The sequence below is a fragment of the Ixodes scapularis genome, unplaced genomic scaffold, assembly GCF_016920785.2.
Source record: "Ixodes scapularis isolate PalLabHiFi unplaced genomic scaffold, ASM1692078v2 PGA_scaffold0__279_contigs__length_252992795, whole genome shotgun sequence".
Classification (NCBI taxonomy): Eukaryota; Metazoa; Arthropoda; class Arachnida; order Ixodida; family Ixodidae; genus Ixodes; species Ixodes scapularis.
In genome coordinates, this window is record NW_024609835.1 from 127,219,458 (window position 1) to 127,241,311 (window position 21,854).

The 21,854-nt window shown below is 44.3% G+C and overlaps 1 protein-coding gene across 2 annotated transcripts in view; it reads right to left on the bottom strand.

Moving 5' to 3' along the window:
• Positions 1-14,628: 14,628 nt before the first annotated feature.
• Positions 14,629-21,854, bottom strand: part of LOC8037425 (F-box/LRR-repeat protein 7) — a 97,580-nt gene continuing 90,354 nt past the window's right edge. For both annotated transcript variants that reach the window (XM_042289769.1, XM_042289768.1), the window contains exon 8: positions 14,629-17,680. In XM_042289769.1, coding sequence (XP_042145703.1) covers positions 17,444-17,680 — 237 coding nt within the window. In that variant the 3' untranslated portion in view covers positions 14,629-17,443. The remainder of the gene's footprint in view (positions 17,681-21,854) is intronic.

The window sequence follows — 21,854 nt, forward strand, 5'->3', positions numbered from 1 at the left end:
GGGAAGGTGCGTAATGATGAGAATTTTCACGCGAATAAAATGTATAATATTCACAGGAACGACAGAGTAGATAAGAGCGGCGGTGGAGTGTTAATTGCAGTAGCAGCTTACATGAGTTCCTTCTGCATAAACACGATCTGTGGTTTAAAAATTCTTTGGGTATGCATTGGTAACAACCATCAAAAGTGGATAATAGGGGTGTGCTATCGACCACCGGCCTACGCGTCATCATTTGTTAAAGCCTTGCATGATTCATTAAATGACATTAAGGTGCGTTATCCCAGTTCACCTATTTTCTTTTTGGGTGACTTTAATTATCCTTCTATTGTTTGGTCTGAATCTATAGATGCAACGACTTCTTTATCTTCTGAGTGCAAAGACGTTGTCTCCCTGTGTCTAGATTTTAATTTAACTCAGCTAGTCACGAAACCCACGCGAGTGACCCCATTGATAGCAAATGTCTTGGATCTTGTTCTAACAACTCATCCTGATATTGTTTCCCCGATAATACACCTCGCAGGACTTAGTGATCATTCCATATTGCATTTTGATGTTAAAGCAGCAGTGCCTAAGCCATCAACTCTCACAAAGCAAATTCGTAATAATGCTAAAGCTGACTTCATCAAAATTAATCATGACCTCGAAGCTTTCTTTGACGTGTTTTTAGCAGGTTTCTCGAGCCGGTCAGTAGAAGAAAATTGGCAACTTTACAAGACCAAAGTACACATGCTTATCAATCAGCATATTCCACTCAGAACAGCCTTTGAAAACTCACAATCACCCTGGTTTACTAAGGCCCTAAAACGCCTCTCCATTAAGAAAAAGCGTTTATTTCGCGCTGCAAAATTCAGCACATGTGAACGTCGCTGGTAGAGCTATTGCACTGCTGCTGAAGTGTATAAAAAAGCAATTGAAGACGCCAAATTAGATTTTTTCACACGCAGCTTACCAGCAATGTTGATAAATAACTCTAAACAATTTTGGAACATTGTGAACAAAAAATCCCATTCTTCAATCGCACTAATGTCTTCAAGTGGTGAAAGTATGCCTAGCGAAGTCTGCGCAAATGTATTTAATCGCGTTTTCATTGATTCTTTTTCAAGTGATAGACGCCTTGATACCCCACTGCTGGTTAGCACTGATTACCTGCCGACGGATTCGATTCCTCTTGATTATGTTGGAGTGATTTCAATTAAAGAAAATCTCAGATTGTCCTCCTCGACAGGAGTGGATAATATCAATTCAAAATTCCTCAAGAATACTAAATTTTACTCATCCATAATATTAACTATGTTGTTCGAACAGTCAATCAAAGATGCCGTTCTTCCTCTCGACTGGAAGATAGGGAAAGTGGTACCTATACTCAAAGCTGGTAATAAGCATTCTGCTCATAATTACCGCCCAATCTCAATAACCAGCATAGCTTGCAAACTACTTGAGCATGTCATCTTCTCCCACATTGTCAACTTTTTAGAGTCTAACAATTTTTTCAGCCCTTCCCAGCATGGATTTCGAAAGACATTTTCATGTGAAACTCAGCTTCTCTCTTTCACCCATGACCTCTATTGCATTTTAGATCGAGGATCCCAGGCAGACTGCATTTTCCTGGACTTTGCAAAAGCGTTCGATAAAGTGTCTCATAAACTTCTGATTCTGAAACTTTCCAAGCTTAACTTAGATCCTAACATACTTGCATGGATTCAATCTTTTCTGCCTGATCGCTCGTAATTTGTTACTGTCAATAATAGTAACTCATCTCTTGTATCTGTTACTTCCGGGGTTTCTCAGGGATCTGTTCTAGGGCCATTGCTATTTTTAATTTATATTAACGATCTCCCGGTTAACATCTCCTCGTCTATTTGTCTGTTTGCTGACGACTGTGTCCTTTATCGTGAAGTAATAGATAATCATGACACCAGTGTTCTACAGTCCGACATTAACACTATCATCGAGTGGTGTGATTTATGGTCAATGAGCCTTAACGCTAACAAATGTAAGTCTATGCGTGTATCTCGACAATCTTCTGACAATCCTAACTATTTTCTTGATCAGGTTTATATGGAGCCGGTGTCGTCTTATAAATACCTCGGCGTGCACATAACATCTGATCTTTCACGGAAGAATCATATTCAGTATGTTTCCTCTAACGCTAACCGCATGTTAGGTTATGTTAGACGAAATTTTTCATTAGCTCCAGTTGCACTAAAGTTGACTCTTTATAAAACATTAATTCGTCCAAGGTTGGAATATGCAGCCTCTGTCTGGGATCCTGGGCAAGTCACCCTCATCACTGCATTGGAAGCGATTCAAAACCAGATCAGCTCGTTTCATCCTTTCTAACTACCACAACACGGCTAGCGTGACTGCCATGAAAGCTACTCTATCATTGCCGCCTTTAGCCTTGCGCCGTAGCATTTCTCGCCTTTCTTTATTCCATAAGATTTATTTTCACAATTCTATCCTGCGCGACAAATTATTATCCCGTCCTTTTTACGTTTCTTCTCGCAACGATCACAATCACAAGGTTGGTATTCCAATTTCTAACACAACAACATTTCATTCATCGTTCGTCCCTCGTACATCACGAGAATGGAACCACCTTCCCGGGACAATTGCCATCATCACGGACCTCTGACTTTTTTAAAACTGCAATTACTAATCTTTTATTTGTGGAGTGTGTTTAACTTATTTCTAGGCTTGTTTTCCTTTTCTGTATTTTCCCTTGCTCTCCCCCTTTGTAATGCCTCTGGCCTTGAGGGAAAATTAAATAAATACAATTAAATAAAAAGTGATATTAGTATACTTTTCGGGTTGAAATATGAGCTTAGTTGGCTAGCTATTAAGTGAACTGCTGAATAAAAGTATATTTGAGATATGCTACTTAAACTCAGCCAAATGGTTCTAGCCGGTAGCACGGAGACGAATGCAGACAAATTGAAGAGAGCCTTCATCGGAGATTCATGCAGAACTTCTCCGCATTGAACTTGACTTCGAATCCTGAACGGAGAAAATTAGTATTTTTTTGTAGCCGGTCAACCTGAGCAAAGTAGACGTATATTGCTGGTGGCTTCGACGGGGGTATAATATAAATATTGGAGGCGCGATAGATCATAATGCCGTGACAACTTCTAACTTTGCGAGACGCGTCCCCCACCTTTTGAAAGCAGACTATTTTTCTCATTAATCGTACGCAGCGAGCAGGTTTTCCTGAATCAAGTAATTGCAAAATCAGCCCAATTCCTTCGGTGTGGTCCAGAGGCTTTTTCGGAGAAAAGCAGCCAAGATGAATAGCCAACGCACCGACCGGCGTGGGTGGCTCAAACTTGAAGCTAATCGAACACAACCAAATTAAAAAAAAAAAAAGCAGCTATTGAACCTTCCCATTCACTTGACTGCAACATTGATGTTCCCTCCAGTGAAACACCTCGTCTGTCGTCCTCAGCCCACTGTTCTACATCTGTATAAAGAAACCACTTATCAGTTGCCAAGTAGTCGTCGCTTTGAATGTGATTCGAGACAGACAAGAAATCAAAACGTTTTTCCGTGATCCCTCCCCATCCAAGAAATCGAAAGCACGCGACCGTGTGTTGTGGAGTAAACGGGCTTTCAAACAAGTGATGGAAGGAAACAATCTACTGAGGCTTCACCACACTAATGAACACCCAGGAAAACTTAAGAAATGTTCGGACCTTCGTCAGTTACATTGTTCGCAACCGCGCCGACAACGCGGGTCCGCGAAAGCCACCGGAGACGCGAAGGGGCGTAAAGCGACCTGTTCCGGCTGGTTCCCGGTTTTCCCGCTTGGTGGCGTCCGTTTTGCTGGAGTCGCTGGAGCCAAAGAAAGCATTTATGACAATTCTAGGGGAAGCTCATTGCTGTTTGAGGCGAGGACGGGTGTTCTGCGAACCAGAACATACAGAGTGAAGTACCAGGAAATTGATACAGTGTGCACTGCTTGTGGAGAGGAGGACGAGACGGCTGAGCACTTGATACTCTACTGTAAAGGGCTTCACCCTATGCCTACCGAAGACAACATAGATTTAATAAAGTCATTGGGTTTTAGAGACAGCGAAGGGAGAGTGGATTTCAAGACTGTAGAGATTACCAAGCAAAGATTAAAGGGACACTGACAGGGTATTTATGCTCGCCGAGGTTTTTAGTTGTACGTGACATATGAGAGCTCAACTACCCAGAACACAATTTGCGGCTCGAAATTCGGTTTCTTTCCGCCCGAAAACCGCCGATCAAGAATTGGCCGGTTCGAGTCTCGCTCACTCTCTTTTTCGCGGTCATGGGCCGTTTTCTAAGGTATCGATGCGACCACCAAATTTAATCAAAGTCGTGGGTCACTGAAGGCACACACTCAATATTAAAAATAGAAAAAAATATGAAACCCATTTTTTGTGGCTTCTAAAAAGCTGTAAATACGTTGATTGAAAAAAAAAAAGTTCCACAGACAACCGGAAGCATTCTGTGCGTTCGTCCTTTCGCATATCGTGGGACTCGCGGGGACGGCGATGGCAGCGGACGACGGGCGTGGGACCTCTATTTCAGAACTGTCGTTCGCGGTACCGGCGAATTCTGTCTACCGGTAAAAGAGAAATTTAGGACTGATCAAAAGAATTGGTATTCATTCCGTACGACACGCCCGGCCACCAAGCCGATTTGCACGAAGACGTCGCCGAGCCGTCGCTCCCTTCTCGTGGCTGAAGACAACGCTCGCGCAAACGTCAAGCTCGACGTGTCTACTTCGAGTTGAATATGCACGCGTACGATTTCTTTACTAGGTGCGAATGTCCCCAAAGCGTGGTGCTTTCCGACTTCGACCCGGGAGTGCTTTTGCTAGAGAAAAATCGACAGCAAACTTACAGTTTACCGGCTGAATTATTACTAAGGAAAGAGATCCACCAGGAACGAGAATACGCTGTGCAAAAGAGCTGTGCAGTGCTGTTAGAATGACATGAATGTTGCTGTAACTACCATGCAATAAAGAAAAAAAAATGCCCCAGTAGCTCAGTGGGAAAGACGTCCGGTTCACACGCGGTAGAACCGGGTTCGATCCCCCGTGAATTTTTTTTTTTTTTTTTTCAAACATTTTTTGATGTTTACATATCTTTTTTTTTTTTTTTTTACAATCATCACTGAAGAAACGAACCAAAAAATAACAAACAAATGTTGTGGACGATACTTCGCTGAATTAAACGGTATGGGATTTCCGTTTTGACACCTGCGAACTCAATGTAATCACTTTCCACAAAATGCAAGGAGCATATAAATCAGGTAGCGTCCGCTCTCCGAGGTGCCCGTAAATGTTCTACAGGAATTGCAGCCAGCCATTGGTCCCGATCCCGTTGATCTTTCGGAAACTCTGTCGCACAATGCCACTTTTTTTCGGATGCAGGACATGTGAGCCAGCTCTTCACGCAACATCTTGAGTTTATTCTTTTCGGAGCCGATCACGGAAATTCACCACGGGCGCTCACTACTCATCTCGAACTCCTCAATGTACAAAACAACTCATCTTGGAGTACAGAACAACGAGCGGAACAAACATAACTGCAAAAGAATCGCACGGCAAGCAGTTCCCGCACGCCGCATCGCACGCCGCATGTCGTCTCGTCTGCTACCGGAGAGGAGAAAAAAAAAAAAAACCGCACGGTCGGGTGTAGCCACGTGACTTCCGCCAGTCACTCTCTTCTCTCCACTTCTCCGACCTCCGTCGGGTTTCGGTTTCGGTTTCGAGCAGTTGCGTCTTTGGCTTTATTAAAGAAATACGCTACTCTGTTGCAAAATATTAATTGGGTAGTCCTCCGACACCATAATGAAGCGCCTGGCAAAAAATAAAAAAAAAATTTTTGGGGGGTGTCAATGTCCCTTTAAGTGAATGGTGGCAGAAATCGAGAGAAAACTAGGTATTTTCTTATTAACTGATGGAAAGGGGGCTTTATAGCCTCACTTTCTTTGCACTGCGGAGTGAATATAGATTTCACATTTAAATATTCTAAGCTTAAATGGTAAAACAAAATGGCTAGGTGGCGTAAGCTACCGCCCGATCCAAAGGGCTCAGCCGTATTCATCCATCCATCCATCCATCCATCCGCTGTTCGCTGGAATTTGGAGTGGTAAAACAAAATGGCTAGGTGGCATAAGCTACCGCCCGATCCAAAGGGCTCAGCCGCATTCATCCATCCATCCATGCATCGCGAGGTCCTGAAAGAATGCCCACCCAAAATGAAAAGGTAACTGGTGTGCGTGTGTGTGTGCGCGCGCGTGTGTGTTTGCGTGCGTGCGTGCGTGCGTGCGTGCGTGCGTGTGCGTGCGTGCGTACGCGTGCGCGTGCGTGCGTGTGTGTGTGCCGGGGGGGGGGTGCACAAAGTTTTCCAACTTTTCCCTCACTACAGCCTCGGGTTATTAACATCATGACTAACTATCACCAACTCGTCTGCGCATTCACTGCCTTTTTGTTACTGATACATATCGCAGACACGGCGAACTCGCGTCTGCAATAAGTATATGGGAATTCGCTATGAACTCCCCAGTCACGGGTACGGCAGCAGAACGCGGACGCAGCACATTCGCGCTTCACAACGCGATATCAGGCAAAAAAAAAAAGAAATGCGGGAACGAATTTGGAATTTGCATGTCATGTCACCCCGCATAGTACAGATGCTGCAGATTCGCGCGTCACGGTGCGATAAGCACGAAGGAACGCGCGGCGAGCATGGTTGCCGAGTACCGATACCGCAAATCACGCAAAAAACGCGATTAAAAAAAAACCGGGATGCGTGATTATTTGTACGAGACGTTACGGCGATTTAATGTCATGTGTGTGGTTTTTCGAATACACTCAAATATGTTCAGCGCCACCGTAAAAAAAAAAAAAAAAAAAAAAAAGCAAAGATGAACGTGATGAGAAACAGCCTCAGATAAACAGGGACGAAGAACGGGTAGATAATACGATAGGACAACGACTATTGAAGCCAGAGACGAAACGATGCATCGTAGCATCGTTTCGTCGTTTGTCAGAGTTCTGATGAGTACTCTGACAAAGCGACCTGTCCATGTGCCATATTCGGAGATCAGACTGACACTCCGTTGACACGACCACATCGGCATGATGGTTTCATAACAGTAGGGCCTTTTAGCAAACGGTTACCGCATACCGCGCACTACCGGAGCCTTTGAAGCATGCTTTTTAAAGGGATACTTCAACGAAATTTGAAATATTCCCGCCGTGTTCATAAATAGGTTGAATATGATCCACAATATCCGTAAATGACCATCGCACTCTCTCACTGCTTACAATTGTATTTTTCGTTATGAACGGCCCACTCTGGCAAGCGCTCGGAGAAGGCCCAGCGGAGACCACGTGACATCCAACGCAATCCTGACGTAGGTCGTTTCGGGACGAGCAAAGCTACGGCGAGGCTGACGTCGAGAGGATGGCCTAGTCGTTCCAGCCACCGAAGCGGCTGCTTTTGTACGAATTTTGAGCGGCGGGTTCATCTTCTATAATCTTGTACGGGGACAATAGCGACTTCTGCGACACACAAAAGGCATTCTCGGGAAGAGGGGAGTTCCTCCTTCCCCTCTTCTCTCGTCGTGGCCGGAGGCGAGATACTCACCGTCACTATACTTCGTTTCAGTTTCCGGGCATTACAAGCGAGGCGTTAGCGACATCCACCAGGTGCCCCTTGCTAATCGTTTTAATTCGTTTTAAAATTCCTTTTCGAAACTTTTTTTAACAAGATATTGGTGTGTCCGATGTGATACTGCTCCTTTAAACACATATAGACCAAAAAATGAGCGCCGGATTTTCGTTGTAGTATCCTTAAGCGCTCGCCCCGCGGTCACGGTATCACTCCGGTGCGCGCTTAAAAGCATGCTTAAAAACTCCGGTAGTGCGCGGTACGCGGTAACGGTTTGCTAAAAGTCCCTATTGGATCAGAAGTACCTTAATTAACACAACACGGTAAACCACTGTGACCAATAAAGACGAATACGCCAATAAATAAAGCCTTAAAAAAAAAAAAACTTGTTTGGATAGTTTTGGCGCAACATGTACATACGTTTGGGAGCAAAATGACGCAGCGAAAGTATGGTGCCTGGATCGCGTCTTCGACTGGTGTGTTTAGCGCCCTATCCCGCCCATACATCAAAAGTGGTCCCCGAGTGGCAACAAATGACGTCACAGAAGCCAGAGTGTCATGCCGTTGCCTGTCGCGATCCTGGCGGTTGGCCGTAGAAATGCTGGCGAAAAGCACGAGCGAACGCCAGTGTCGCTGTCGTCACGGCGTCCCAACTTCCGGCTGCCCTAGCTTCCGTGAGCTGTCACAGTGTCACAGCAGAACAGGTGTCTGCCATATATACCACAACTGTTGGGACGCCGCCAGGGTCGCAACCGGCGACAACATGGCACTTCTATGACGTCATCAGGCGGAAATCGAGGGACCACTTTTTGGCCGCGATAAACACACCAGTCGGAGACGCGTTCCAGGCATTGGCGCACAATGGCGCAATTGGTGCAGCGCTTCCACCACAGAGGCATGCAGAACATGCAATTTCAGAGAGTGCAGTGTTCAGTGTAATGCATAGGTTCCCAAGCTGGGTTCCCCAAAGCACCCTAAGAGGTTCCCCGAGTTCCCAAATTTCCTTAACTGACCCTGCCCTATTTTTTTTTTTTTTGTCTCACTTTTTAGTTATCTGAAGCTTGATCTGAAATCACAAAAAAACGCCTTTTCACCCTCCACAAATGTTTAAACAGTTCGCGACAGAGCAAAGCAATATTAGATGACCTTCCTCACACCGAATCTAATGCTAAAAAATTCGCACTTTTGAATCATGACGATCGGCAGTTGCGTCTGCTCTGCATACGAACCAAAATGGCGGCGCCCACAACAATGTCAGGGAACGGAGTGCCGATGCTCTAAGCGCAGGTCATTTAGTGGCATTAGGCATGCCGAAAGTTACATGGTCCCAATATTCCGTTAACCTTTAGTTCACGCCAGCCTCAATTTCACACGTAACGATTCGCAGAGCTGCTGACTCAATAACGCCTGCTTGAAACTTGTTGCCGTAAATGCCCAGTGCGATTTTGAAATCACACAGTTGCACAAAACAAACGGCCTACTTATCCATTGCGACATTGATGGGGAAAATTTAAGGAGAACACTAGAAAAGTCTTTAAGTGCGATTTTTTTTATAGCGAAGCTGTTTATGGTTAGGGTTCCGTGGATTTTCCACGTGCGTCCACAAGAACCCTACGCTCGCACCACCACACGCGCACGCCATCCTTGTATGAAATATTCGAAGTAACCAACGTTGGAAGTAACTAAAATAAAGCGTTGACGAACGCGCATGAAAGATGCCATCTGTTTTAGACTTTTGCTTTAGAAGGGTTACTGCTGCAGACGACGGCGCCGCACGCCTTCCCCGAATAAAAGATTCGAAGTAAATAACCAAAATAAAGCGTTGACGAACGCGCACTCAAGGCGCAATTTGTTTTAGGTTTTTGCTTTAGAACAGTTACTGCTGCGCTGCTGCATACGCCGGCACGTGCGGCGCGTGGAACACCATTCGCTGCATTCTCCTTGATGCTTGGGTAATTTCAAGCTCTTTGGGTAATTTAGCAGTAGGTCTATTCAGTAGAGTAGTTATCAATGGACACCATTTTCAAGATTAGTAGACTCTCAGGTAGATAATAAAGGTTTCTCAAAGATTTGCCGCTGTGCGACTCGCGTCGGCCATGTCTACGCTCGCAGCGCCCTCTTTGTCGTCGTTCCAAGCGCTTGCGTGAATTTGGTTTCCTTCTGCTCTCCCGGGTTGGCGGTCCCGCGGCGCGTGTCTACTTTCCCGCCGCCGGGTGACGGTCCCGTCGCGCGCCTCCGGCTTCTCGGGCGGCGCTAGTCGTTCAAGCGAAATAATGACCGCCGATCAAGACAACAAATGCGTGTGCGTACCTTTCGTCACGATGACCACCGATCAAGACAATAGAGTTTTAGCAGATCGTTTTTTCGCCCCGATAACGATCCCTCTTCTCCCTCCCGGCGGCCTTGGGCATGCATCGTATGGTTATCGGGACGAAAAGAGATCTACTAAAACTCTCTAATAAATGTGTTTGGACCTTGGTTCAAAATTTTGTCTCACGTCTGTGTCGCGTGCTAAGCAGCTTCGCTGGTCATCCACCTTCAGACTGGAATGGCTCGATTTTTTTTTTTTTTCGCGAATTAAATTGTTTTGGTACGCATTGCCCCAGGGCCCGGGTAACCGGGGGTGCATGCGAATAATGGACAGTCAACTGGCCACAGATTAGTTATTTTTGGAAATGGTGCCAAAAGGAAAGCCGTTGTGGAAAGGAGATCTCGCCTCTTCACTTCTGCTTTCCCTTTTCCCCCTCGACCCTCGTGGAGATGTGTCATCGCCTAGCATTTTTAATCTTCTCGCTTGCGCCGACCGAACGAGAAATACTTGCGGAAGTTAAAAATGCCCTGAGAAAGCCGCCCACAGTTTAAACGGAGCAATGCAGAGTCCTCTCGCGTTTCTTGCGAGAGTAGATTATCCCTCAAATTGAAGGGGAAAAAAAAAATCTTTGAAGTTTCTCGGAAAGTACCAGAAAAAAATTTAAGTTCAGTGAATGTCATCCAAGTAAAGTACACTTCAGACAGGTCTTCACCCAGACAAAGCTATTAAAAAAAAGCATTTGAGTGTTCCCCGCACACCATAAAAATAGTCGCCAGCATCCCTAATCATAAGTGAACAAGTTGCAGCCAAGTTGCTGACAAACGAACAACACACAACATCTTATGTGGTATATAAAGAGCTTTAACAAGTTTATTATCTCATTTCATTTTATATCAGAACAATATAAACATGGCTGTCCAGGTTTAGGCACTTGAGGGGGGGCACGTGCCCCATGTGTGAACGCTACTAATTAAAACATGCATTCAGACAACACCAACAAACAGTTGTTGCACAGTCGGCACCATTGTTGCAACAGTGCACAGTTGTAAAAGAACAGCCAAAACTTCTTGCTAGGTGCACTTCTGCTTCCACAAAGCAGAATATAGACTGTACATGAGTCTGACATGTTATAAGTTAAAAGTATGTAATTGCATATGGAGTGTTTCAAGCTCTTCATATAATCCGCTCTCTTCTCTTTAAAACAACCACGCGTGTTAAATGGCATTTTAAATAAATTAAATACATATTAGCACACTGAGGAGCAACTGGTACTACAAGCCCACCATTTCTGTGGACTGTGCTACCCTGCTGGCAGCTTTGAAGGCATCAAATTTAGGTATTGCTCAGCCATGCAGTCGGGTGTAGCGTGCAAGCAAAATAAACCTGATGCATATAGGCAATTTCCATTAATGCGATATGCATTAGTCTCACACTTTCATTCTCTGACCATAATTTTGGGGAAACCATGTCCTCCAGCTCATAGAAACTCCTACTATTAATATGACACATTCACATTCCTACCAATTTTGGTGGAGGCGGGAGGTGTCACATTAATTAGAGTTGGCTGTGAGTGAACACTGAACATTGTAAATGGTACAAACTGTGTTCACACAAATTTGAAACCCCAAATATTTGTCGATTTCATTAAAACAAAAAATGAAACAGGTGCATCTTCACCAACATGTAACAATGGCTCACAACAAACCGACGAAAAAGCAGCAGTCCAACGTCAAAAGCATGTTAACGGACAATTTCTTGGGTGAACCCATATTTTGTTATTGCAGTATGGAATGTTCCGCAGTATGTGAGCAATCGAACTGTACAATAACGAAAACTGTAGCCTATATGTACAGAAGACTGAATGGCACCAACACACAGCAGAGAAGTTCCACCACAAAAACGTATGCCATGGAATTTCCTTCCGTATTTCATCCTCTAAAAGGCGTAAAGATAACATCAGCCACTTATATACATTTGCTGGAATGATAATTTAGAGTAAAACCATAATAAAGCTCCTCTGTTAGTGAAGCCCTTGTGTCTGGAAGGAGTAAACAAAAAATAAGTATTGGTAGCACTGCCTGCAGAGATGTACAGTTTACAAACTTGCCTGGGGACGCTTACAAAACGTGAGGCTGCGTAGCAAACCAGCGCTGCTCTAATCATTTTTTTCGAAGCAGCCCTGCATATTCCTAACAAGTCTAAAACTCCAATGACAAAAAAAAAAAAAAAAAAAAAGAGAAAAAAAACTAGGTAATTTTTGTTAGTTAACCACAAAGCAGGGTTTCCCCTAACATGCAGGTAGAGAATATGGCTTATCTGTTGTCAATGGGCCTTTTTAAGGAAGAACAGTTAGGAAGCAAAATTAACCAGGTAAATAGCATAAGCTGAATCAAAAGGAAAGTGAACACAAATATCAGAACCAAAATTGAGATTCTGATGCAACACAGATCGATATCACAACAACTCCACATGACCAGCACGGGAGGCTGCAAGGCTCTTTCATAAATAATAATACTCTCGTCCCTACAAGGTGTGTTTGCTCGTATCTCGAATAGAACTCGGGTGTAGTCTCAAAATCGGATGGGCCAGCAATGACAAGAGATACCTCTATGTAGGCCTATAAATCCAAAAGTTGAGACATACCATAAACAACGATACTCTCCCGAGTTCAAAATCATGCGGCTTTGCCTAATATTAGGAATATTTGGTGGGAATCAAACTTCCACTCGATTTTTTGAGGATTAAGAACATGTGAAATATAAGTCATTTACGGCACATTTACAAAGTCAAATGCTTGTACAGTGTAGAAGGCCGAGGTAAAAATACAAACATTATATTTCACCTGTGCAGCACTAACAGTGACAACCCTCTTCAAGTGAAACCGCCACCGGTATACAACTCAAGGCACTCATTCAAAGGCACAATGTTTTGTAAATTTGCAGTGTACACATTCGTAAAACTTTAAAGGTTTTCAAGACAAAAATAAAAAAAGTGCATGGATTTTAGATATTTAGACAAAATTTAAGTGAGAAAATATGTTGGTAAGTAGTACTAATGCGCCTGATTTGCCCCATGTGCTTTCAGTTTACATTCCGGGCAAAAATAGCATTCATAAATGGGGATAGATGTTCTCAACTTCCATATTCTTCCCCAGAGAAAAAATAAATTAGTAATCTGTTTTACAAAAACTGGGACAAGGCAGGTTTTCTTTCAACCGTTTTTGATTTGGAGAAAACCTAATGCACATCTCACAAATGTAACAAGAAAGCCATACTATTTCTATTTTACATTTTCAATGCCTTTTAAGAATAAGGACATTGCTTTTCAAGGAAGGCCCAGTGTTGACCTTGCAGGGTGCAGCAGCTGCAAAAACCCAAGCCGTGCTGCCTTTATACATGCTCTCTTAACATATTTTTCTGACCAACTTTTCCAATGTTTCTTTTTACTCTTAGACAGACTCAGTTCAAATAGGAAATGCAGGGACGTTCTACTTCCTTTCACAAAAAAACAGCCATATACTGTTTACGCCAAAGCCCCACAACATAACTTATTTTCCGGTCTATAGATTGTACCGTTGTATAGGCTGTACCCCCCAAAAAAAAGCAGTTTCCAGAAGGAAGCTGGTATGCAAGTCGCCTCTATATATTTGTATGGTCGGCACTGCGAAACTGCATTGAAAAGCCTGCATCTGTGTATAATGATCGCGATATATGTGCCCGCGACGTGAAGTTTCAATATTCTTGTCATGAAATCTAACAAGAAATAGAACCCCCTAACAAATCTCCAAAGCTAAAATCCATGCTTATATATGTAAAAAAAAAAAAAAGTATGCAAGTTGCATTGTTGTACAAAATGCACCAACTGGAATTTCTGAAAAATGCATTGACTTTTTAATCAAAAAACACGGATTATTATAGCATCACTTTGGGTCCAACACAACCCGACAGAAGTCGGTTAGAATTTTTACAGGACATCACAAACAGCGCCAAGAGCACTGTCTGTGAGTAGAATGGCAAAGAGGAGTCAGGAAAAGTAAAAAAAATTAAAGGCGTCTCACATACGCAACATATGGAACATCACTGTGGGCTGCACAATTGGTTGTCTTCCAAACTAGATTTTGCCAACTTGCCAATTGATGGGTTGTGCATCCCCCGTTACAGCAGTGAGCCTGCAGGAGCGGGGAAGCCAGGACATATATCCCATATCCGGTCTGGTCCTTCAGTTTGTTAAAAAAAGGTGTTGAGGTTTTTGTTTCAAAGCAAAGTTTTTTCGCTCCCAGTGTTCCTTAAAGTCCGACCTACATAATCGTCTTCTACCATGGAAAAAAACGGTTTACAGTTTCCTTCTCTTCATTCCCTCTCGCCAACTTTTCCCCTCCTTTCCACACAGGAGCGGATCTCTGAACTATTTCCGGCAGAGAGAAGGAGGGTCTCCCTCTTTCTCAAATGGAACGGAGGAATTGAGGGAGAGTTTCCTTCTCTCTGCTTGTTGGTCTACCTTTAAGCGATAATGGCCACCTTTAAAACCTGTAGCAAATGACACAGTTTTTGGCTCTCACCTTGAGCAATGCATGCTCAGGACTACTTTTTTTCAAACTGCCTGCATTGGCCACATGTGTCACAAAATGCACCCCCCCCCCCCCCACCCCACCCCACTCCACCCCAAAAAAACAAACAGTTAATTACTGGAATACTTAAGCTGCAGGAGTCAATTTAGACAGAGCTGTCAGTGGAATGTACAGGTCAATCTCCCACTCCACTTTTCTTTCTCTCGCCTTTTAGCAGCGCACAGAAACGTAAACAGAGGCATAAAGGAGAGGTGAGGGTATGTGTCCTCCATACTCCTTTCAGCCAATGGGAGGCTGATGAAGTAGCTCGCAATCTGTCATCGCAGTGACGTTTATCACCAAGTCTTCCGAGTAAGCACAAGCAAAAAGACAAAATCGCTCAGAGATTGATAAACGTCTCGCAGTTCAAGTATTATGTTAATGAATTCCTTCCTGCAAAAAGGGCACCTTGTGAGATATGTGGCCGCCCATGCAGCCAGGAAAAAAATGTTTTTGAGCATGCAGAGTCCCTCTAAATCACAACCGATGAACTTGTTTCGGCATCGCTTAATTGATGCAGCTCAGGAGCCCGCAGACCTTGTCAACACTAATGCACAAACTAGGGGGGAGCTTTGGCTCATGAGCCAAAAGAGAACTTAAATTGGGAAAACAACTTACTCAGGGGTGCAGATGATAAGAAAGAATTTTGGATGTTTTAGGAACCCCTGGAAGTACTCTGGGGGTAACCTTGGGATTCTAGGAAAGCAGTATGAGAAATCCTGCACCAGGCAGTGCTTGCCACATTCTTAAATCCAGGGAACAATTTTTCAAACCACATTCATGATGTATTCACTGGGTAAAGCCAGGCTTTACCTGAAAACATCCAACCCTAGTTATAAGTCAATTCCACAAAATGATGCAACTTTCATATAATGGCCACCAAAAAAATATCCTTAAAAAAAAAAAGGTGTAAGAGTAAAAAAAAATTTCATGCTTGAATTTATGAATTTCGGAGGCACACTGAGGTACAGTTGTGACGAGAACATGAGCACCTGCCTTCCAAGTGCTAAAAAAAACAGCCGATTGCTACCTAACTTAGCCAAACAAAAACCTAAGCCTAACTGTACACACACTTTTATTTACAGCACTATGCTGCCAAACAACTATGCAAACTGACATGACCTTGAGGTGCATATATCCCACACTGCAATGGAAATCAGACCAATATTCTCAGAAAAGAAATACCTCGTTCCAAACCTTAGTCGCTTTCCGCTAATCCACACACTTAAAGAGCATTTGATTTTACAGTACAAACAATGACCACACCAAGATTTCCGAAGGACTTTCTACTTTCCCTCTCTTACACCTTCTAGCAAAGAGGTCCCTCTTGCATAACAGTTGCCCTGAATCAGCAAGAATTGATACACGTCGCACATGACTGTGCCGTGGATCGTAACATTGGCACCCAAATGGCATTCTATTGTCAATAAGGTTTCTGCAAAAGTCCTTATTTGGGCACCAACAAACCTGTTCCCTCAGATCACCTGTCTATATCAAAAACAGGCAGTCACTCCATGTGCCAGTGTTCTGTAAGCTGCAACATTGTTCTTTCAAAATTATCAAAGCCCATGTGCACAAACCCATCTGGGAGGAGCATTACTCCCCATGTGCACTTCCATACTAAGGCCCACTTCAGACGAGGCAATTTTCTCTGGAATTTCAAGGTTGCTGACGAGTTGTTCCTTAGACGTTTGTGCTGCAACATGAATTACTGGGATCGACCTGAAGCGAAAGTGATGCGCGAGATGAGCAACTCGGAGACGTCTGAAGCGGCAGAATTCAACCAGGGACGAGATACTTTCACGAGAGGTCCCCATGGCAATATTAATGATAACTAAAGACTGGAACGCAACTTCATTCTGTTTTGCAATGGATCATTTTCAAAGCTAAATTATTTTGGGAAAATTGCTGGTTAGTCGCAACACGACTTAAAGACATCAAACGTCTTATTAAGATGAAACTTTGTGTCCAAATAGTGCGTCAAAATTACTATTTCAACAATGACGATGACAAAACGTAGCACACTGATTTTCAATGGTCGCTGCGTGTGAATGCAGACTCGTGTTGCAGTCGACGTAATGTCAAGACATTAGTCAAAGTTGCTCCGTGTGAAGCCGGCCTTAGGAAAGTGGCACCTGCATCACCGATACTACAGAAGTCATTTTGCACCATGTGGCCATGCATTAATGCTGCAGACTCACAGATGTTAAACTGCCTATGTAATAAGCTGAAATTTTTTTTCGAATACTCCAATGAGATTGAAGATAAAATTGAACAGACCATTGTTCAAACTTCTATTAAAAAGTTGTTTAGCCTCGTCTACTATTTTCTGGAACAATGCCAATGCATGATAGCTGTATTGAATGGCAAGCATGGAGAATGATGCCCATAAGATGATGATGCCATGCCCATAGGATTGACTGCATTTTGCGGAGGGATCTGAAGCCCCATCTCATAAGTCAACTCCTGGCTGCATTTTGACAATGTGCCTGACATCACAGCTGATTGCTTCCAACGACTTTTGCACTGTAAGAAGCCATATTTGTTTGTAATCAGCTTTGCGGGCGCTGGTGCAATGGCAAAATTTTGGAAAAGTATACGATCACACGCACAGTCTTTTTGGAGAAGGTCGTGCAAAGCAAACATCCACAAACAAACGATGCTTGTCTATGGCACTGAAAAGGATGAGGGACCACTCCGGCTCACGTTCCCAACTTGCACAGACTTCAGTTAAGATAATGCAAATTGGGTAACTAGACAAAAAAAACATCTCGATCAAATCGAAGCATTTCTCCAAGGAGCACGAAGAGTTTCTTCGCCACTGCAGTCCGTCGTTGGCCCGCACTGGCAGGACCTCGTGGGAGGTTGGCGGGCGGGTCAGTGGAAGCCCGGGTTGGTGTGTTCGATGATGCAGCGGCGGCACAGCTTGCGCACAGTGCGATACCCGTCGAGGGTCACCATGGAGCAGTCCTGGAGGCTGAGCTGCTGCAGGCCTCGGCAGAAGTAGGCCAGGGCCTGCAGGCCCCTGTCCGTCACCAAGTCGCACGACTTGAGGCTCAGCTTACGCAGGTTGGGGCAATGCCTCGCCAGGCAGGCCAGGCCACGGTCTCCTACCTGCGAGACGGCAGCAGTCGTAATCGACACCTTGCGACGTGACCTCTCATGTTGCTCAAATAAATTTCTTAAACTCTCGAGCAACCTCAGTGAAGCTCGCCGATAATGTGAAAAAAACAGTTGGCAGCAACCTTAATTTCTGAAGTCCTATGATGCACGAAATAAAACATCAAAGGGGCTCTGACACATCAAAATCATATTTTTTTTTATTATCCGAAACATTTGAAAACGATGCCGGGACATTACCCTCAAAATTTGAAATTTGGGAATTCAGTATTTGTGAAGTAAAAAAAACGATTTCCAAATGCCAAATTCGAAGTTCCCGCGCGATCCGCGCCGATGAGTTGACGTCAGATATTGCGGAGTCCCGAGAGTCCACTTTCTTTCACGACTCCCTGCTGTTGCCATGGCGACCCAAAGCGAGGAGGAAAGGAGCGAGCGCCGGCGCCGGGCGGACCGGTTTTGAGCGGTGTCGCCTGTTTTCCGTGTGAGGATACAAATCCAGGAGACGGCACCACAACGGACTCCGATTTTTGGTATTTCAAAAAGAAGGGCCGTAGTGCGTTCGCAATTGCGCTAAAAAACATGTTTTACGATTGCCGTTATCAGTGATGTGATTGGCCTAAGCCGTTTTGGAGCAGAAAAAGTGGCCTTTGGAGCAGCCAAAACAGTGTTTTGGAGCAGCAAAAGTAGCTTTTAAAGCAGATATTCTAATAAAAATAAAAATATTTGTTTTAAATGCTGGACACGCGAAGAGAACCATGCTCGCCGAAATAAACCAATTATGGTCAAGTTCGGCCACCTGGGAGTCTTTCAAGATGTAGCTAAAATGCCAAAGACATGACACATTTCTTTTTGCTTTTTTGAAACATTCTGCAAGGCTGGAGCAAGCTTTGCTTTAGCTTAGGGTAGTAATGAATGTCCAATTTCAATGTCTCCAAAGAGACATTGCAACATCCCACAAGTGTACAGTGCTGTAGGCATTGCCAAGCAATTCCGAAAAACCGTTTGCCACCGTTTAACTGGTTGCCGATGTGCCAGATTTTCGTCAAAAGTAATTAAATGTAAAGCAATGAATTGCAAGCGTCCCGGCTAGTGCCTCTGACGTGCAATTATGTTCGCATCGTTGGTTCGCATGCACGTGAGGGCAACTCCGGCAGGCTTGCACGTGCGCGTGCTTCGTCGATGAGCGAAACGGCTGTTCGATCGAAACCGAAACCATGCCTCTCCGCTCCGTCGCCAACTGGTTGCCAAAAGTCTATGCAAAATGTAACTGCCCAGCATGCGACAAAAAAAGAGTACAGCGCCGAGTGCTTGCAAGGCCGGCAGGTGAGGTACGAGATAAACACAGAAAAAAAGAACCTGAGCGCATTGATGCAAGACATCGCGAGCCAGGGTTGCTTTGTGCAACGACTGAACTTGAGACAAACAAGCGCGCTCTACGGGTTCAGCGTGCAGACATTCCCTTCTTTGGTTTAGCTGACTTCAACTTTTCTTCGCGACACATTTTTCACGTACCGGGGTCCCTCTCGAAAAAAAGCCCACCAAGAGAAACCTAGGTAATCAATACTTCGACACAGCAGTCTTTGAGCTAGAGAGGGATTTTTGTAGCAGCGTATGTTTTAAACAAGAACATGAATGTTGATGAACATGCAGCGGTCCTTATGTTTCAGTTTAGGAAGCTCCATATCTCCAACGTCGTGTGGCCGTTGATTTCAGGAGCGAGAGCTTCAGCTCAAAAAGTAACTCCCGCCCCGCCGAAACATAGCTTCGTTTCATAGCGTCATGTCATAGCTGGTACCCAGCACGCTAGCGTCGCAGCACGAACACACACCGGCATCTATCGTAAAAAAAATTTAAAAAAAACGCGAGACGAGATTTACACTTACGAGACGACGAGAGCGTGAAAAAAGAGACGGCATGGCGGAAAAAAACATGCAAAAAAACCATGGACGATTGATGCAGGGTGTTTAGTGTCGGGCGGCCGTTGGCGCCGCCTAGCTCATGCATGCTCAGTTACGGTACTTTGTTTAGTTTTGGTTTTAAAAAGCGACCAAAATTGGCCCTTTGGCACAGGCTTGGCGCAGATTACCCATATTTGGGCAAAATGTAGCAGGATGTAGCAGGGTTATCCCCTTGGCGCAGTTTGGCACAATTGGCGCAGCCATCACATCACTGCGTTATTAAGTGTTATAGAGATGTCGCCTACAAAGCTTCTAAATTTCATGATTGTTGACGTCACGAATCAAAAGAAGCGAGGAGGCGAGAGGCGGGAGAATGAAACAGCAAAAATTAAAAAGCGCGCGCGCGTGCGAAAAAAGTTTTTTTTTCGCGATGCGGTTTTTTATGCATGTCTATGACTGCAACTTGCATCATTTTAGACAATAAAAAAAAATATGACCTTTGGGGTGTCAGTGCCCCTTTAAAAGACACATGCAAATGAAAAAAACATTTTTTTTTAAACAGCCTAGAAGGAAAAAGAATGTTATAAAACAAATTTACAATGAAGAAAAAAGCTTTTTAGAGCTATATTTACGGCGCAAAACGAATTTGTAGTTGGCGCCCGCGAGAGCCGTTGCGGGTCACATGGTAGACCTGTGCGCCGTCGCGCGGCGCTGCTTCCGCCACAAAATAACACCGCCGCCGCACGCTGAGCTTGGTGCGCCGCCGGTTCAACGCGTTTCTTCATGCTGCCAGGCGCAAGATCGTTTGCTCCGGGGCACCGCTGCCATCATCTGACCGGCCACCGCCGCCATCTGACCGGCACACAGGTCTATTAAATCTGCTTGCACTTTTTTAGGAGCTTCCTTTGGGCTCTAAAAGTTACTTATTAATCTTCGTATTTTGTCGCACTTCAAACGAAAATGAATAAGTAACCTTGAGAGACCATAGGAAGCTTCCGAAAGACCGCAAGCACCATGTGACAAATAACGACCAGTCATGTGATAAATAGCGACCACTTTTCCGCGACGCCCGCGGGTGCCAACTACAAATTCGTATAGCGCCGTAAATATAGCTCTAACAATTTTTCCTTTTCGTTGTAAATTCGTTTTATGACTTCCTTTTCCCAACCAGGCTGTTAAAAAAAAAAATTTTTTTTTTCCAAAAGTAACCTAAAAGTGCTATATTTCTTTTTTATTTTGAACTGTTATTCCTCTAGTATTACACATAAAAATTGAAAAGCTTATCATGCAAAAATCAGCAAAAGAAAAAAAATATTTGCCAACTAAAACGAGTGTTGCCATCTATGATCAGCGCTACAAAACTACTCGAACGAGCCTAGCTCGTCCGTGGAATTGAGGGCTACCAAAAAAACCACTGCACGAGCTGAGCTCGTCCACGGCATTTTTAGCCACAAAGTGGCCGACGAGCTCAGCTCGTCCAAGGCACTTAAGGGGTTAAAGGGATACTGAACCGAAATTTCGAGTTCACAAAACAAGGCCGGGCGGATAGGCAGGAAGCTGCAAAACCAAAAAATATCACTCATACGGCGATATATCTAACAGATCGCCATATTTTTTTGGAAAAGAAGTGCGCGATTGAACCCGGCCGACAAGGCCAACGAGACAAGGCACGTCACGATTCCCATTCTCTGTCCTCCTCGCTACGTCCCGCCAAGCTGGTGAACCGAAGCGAGGAGGAGAGAAGCGGGGCTGCTTCTTCTCATTCTCAAATTCTCCCGGAGGACAGTTACGTCAAAGAACTCGCTTGATCGCGCCCTTCTTTTCCAAAAGTACGGCCATCCGTTTGAGATATCGATACACGAGTGATGTTTTGGAGTTCTGCGTCTTGTTCAACACTTCTGCAGCCTTACTTTGCGAAATCCAAATTTCGGTTCAGTATCCCTTTAAGAAACGATCATTTCATATTTTTTTCGAAAGACATTTAACAGCATGTGACACTATGGTGTCAAGTCAAGGTGTTACGTTACCCAACGTTGCATAATATAACGTTATGCGACACCACATGCCACAAGGTATGCACAGACGCGATGAAAGCAAAGCTTAGGGGAGTAGCGTGTGCATTATAAAGCATTCCGTGCTCTAACAGAGAAGAAAGGCTCAAAGCTGCCAATGATGACTATGACGGCCCTTTTTGTAGACCCACCTCAATTTGGATTCCTGCTTCGAGCCTCTATCAATGTTTATGAGACCCTTGATCCACAGGCGGCAGT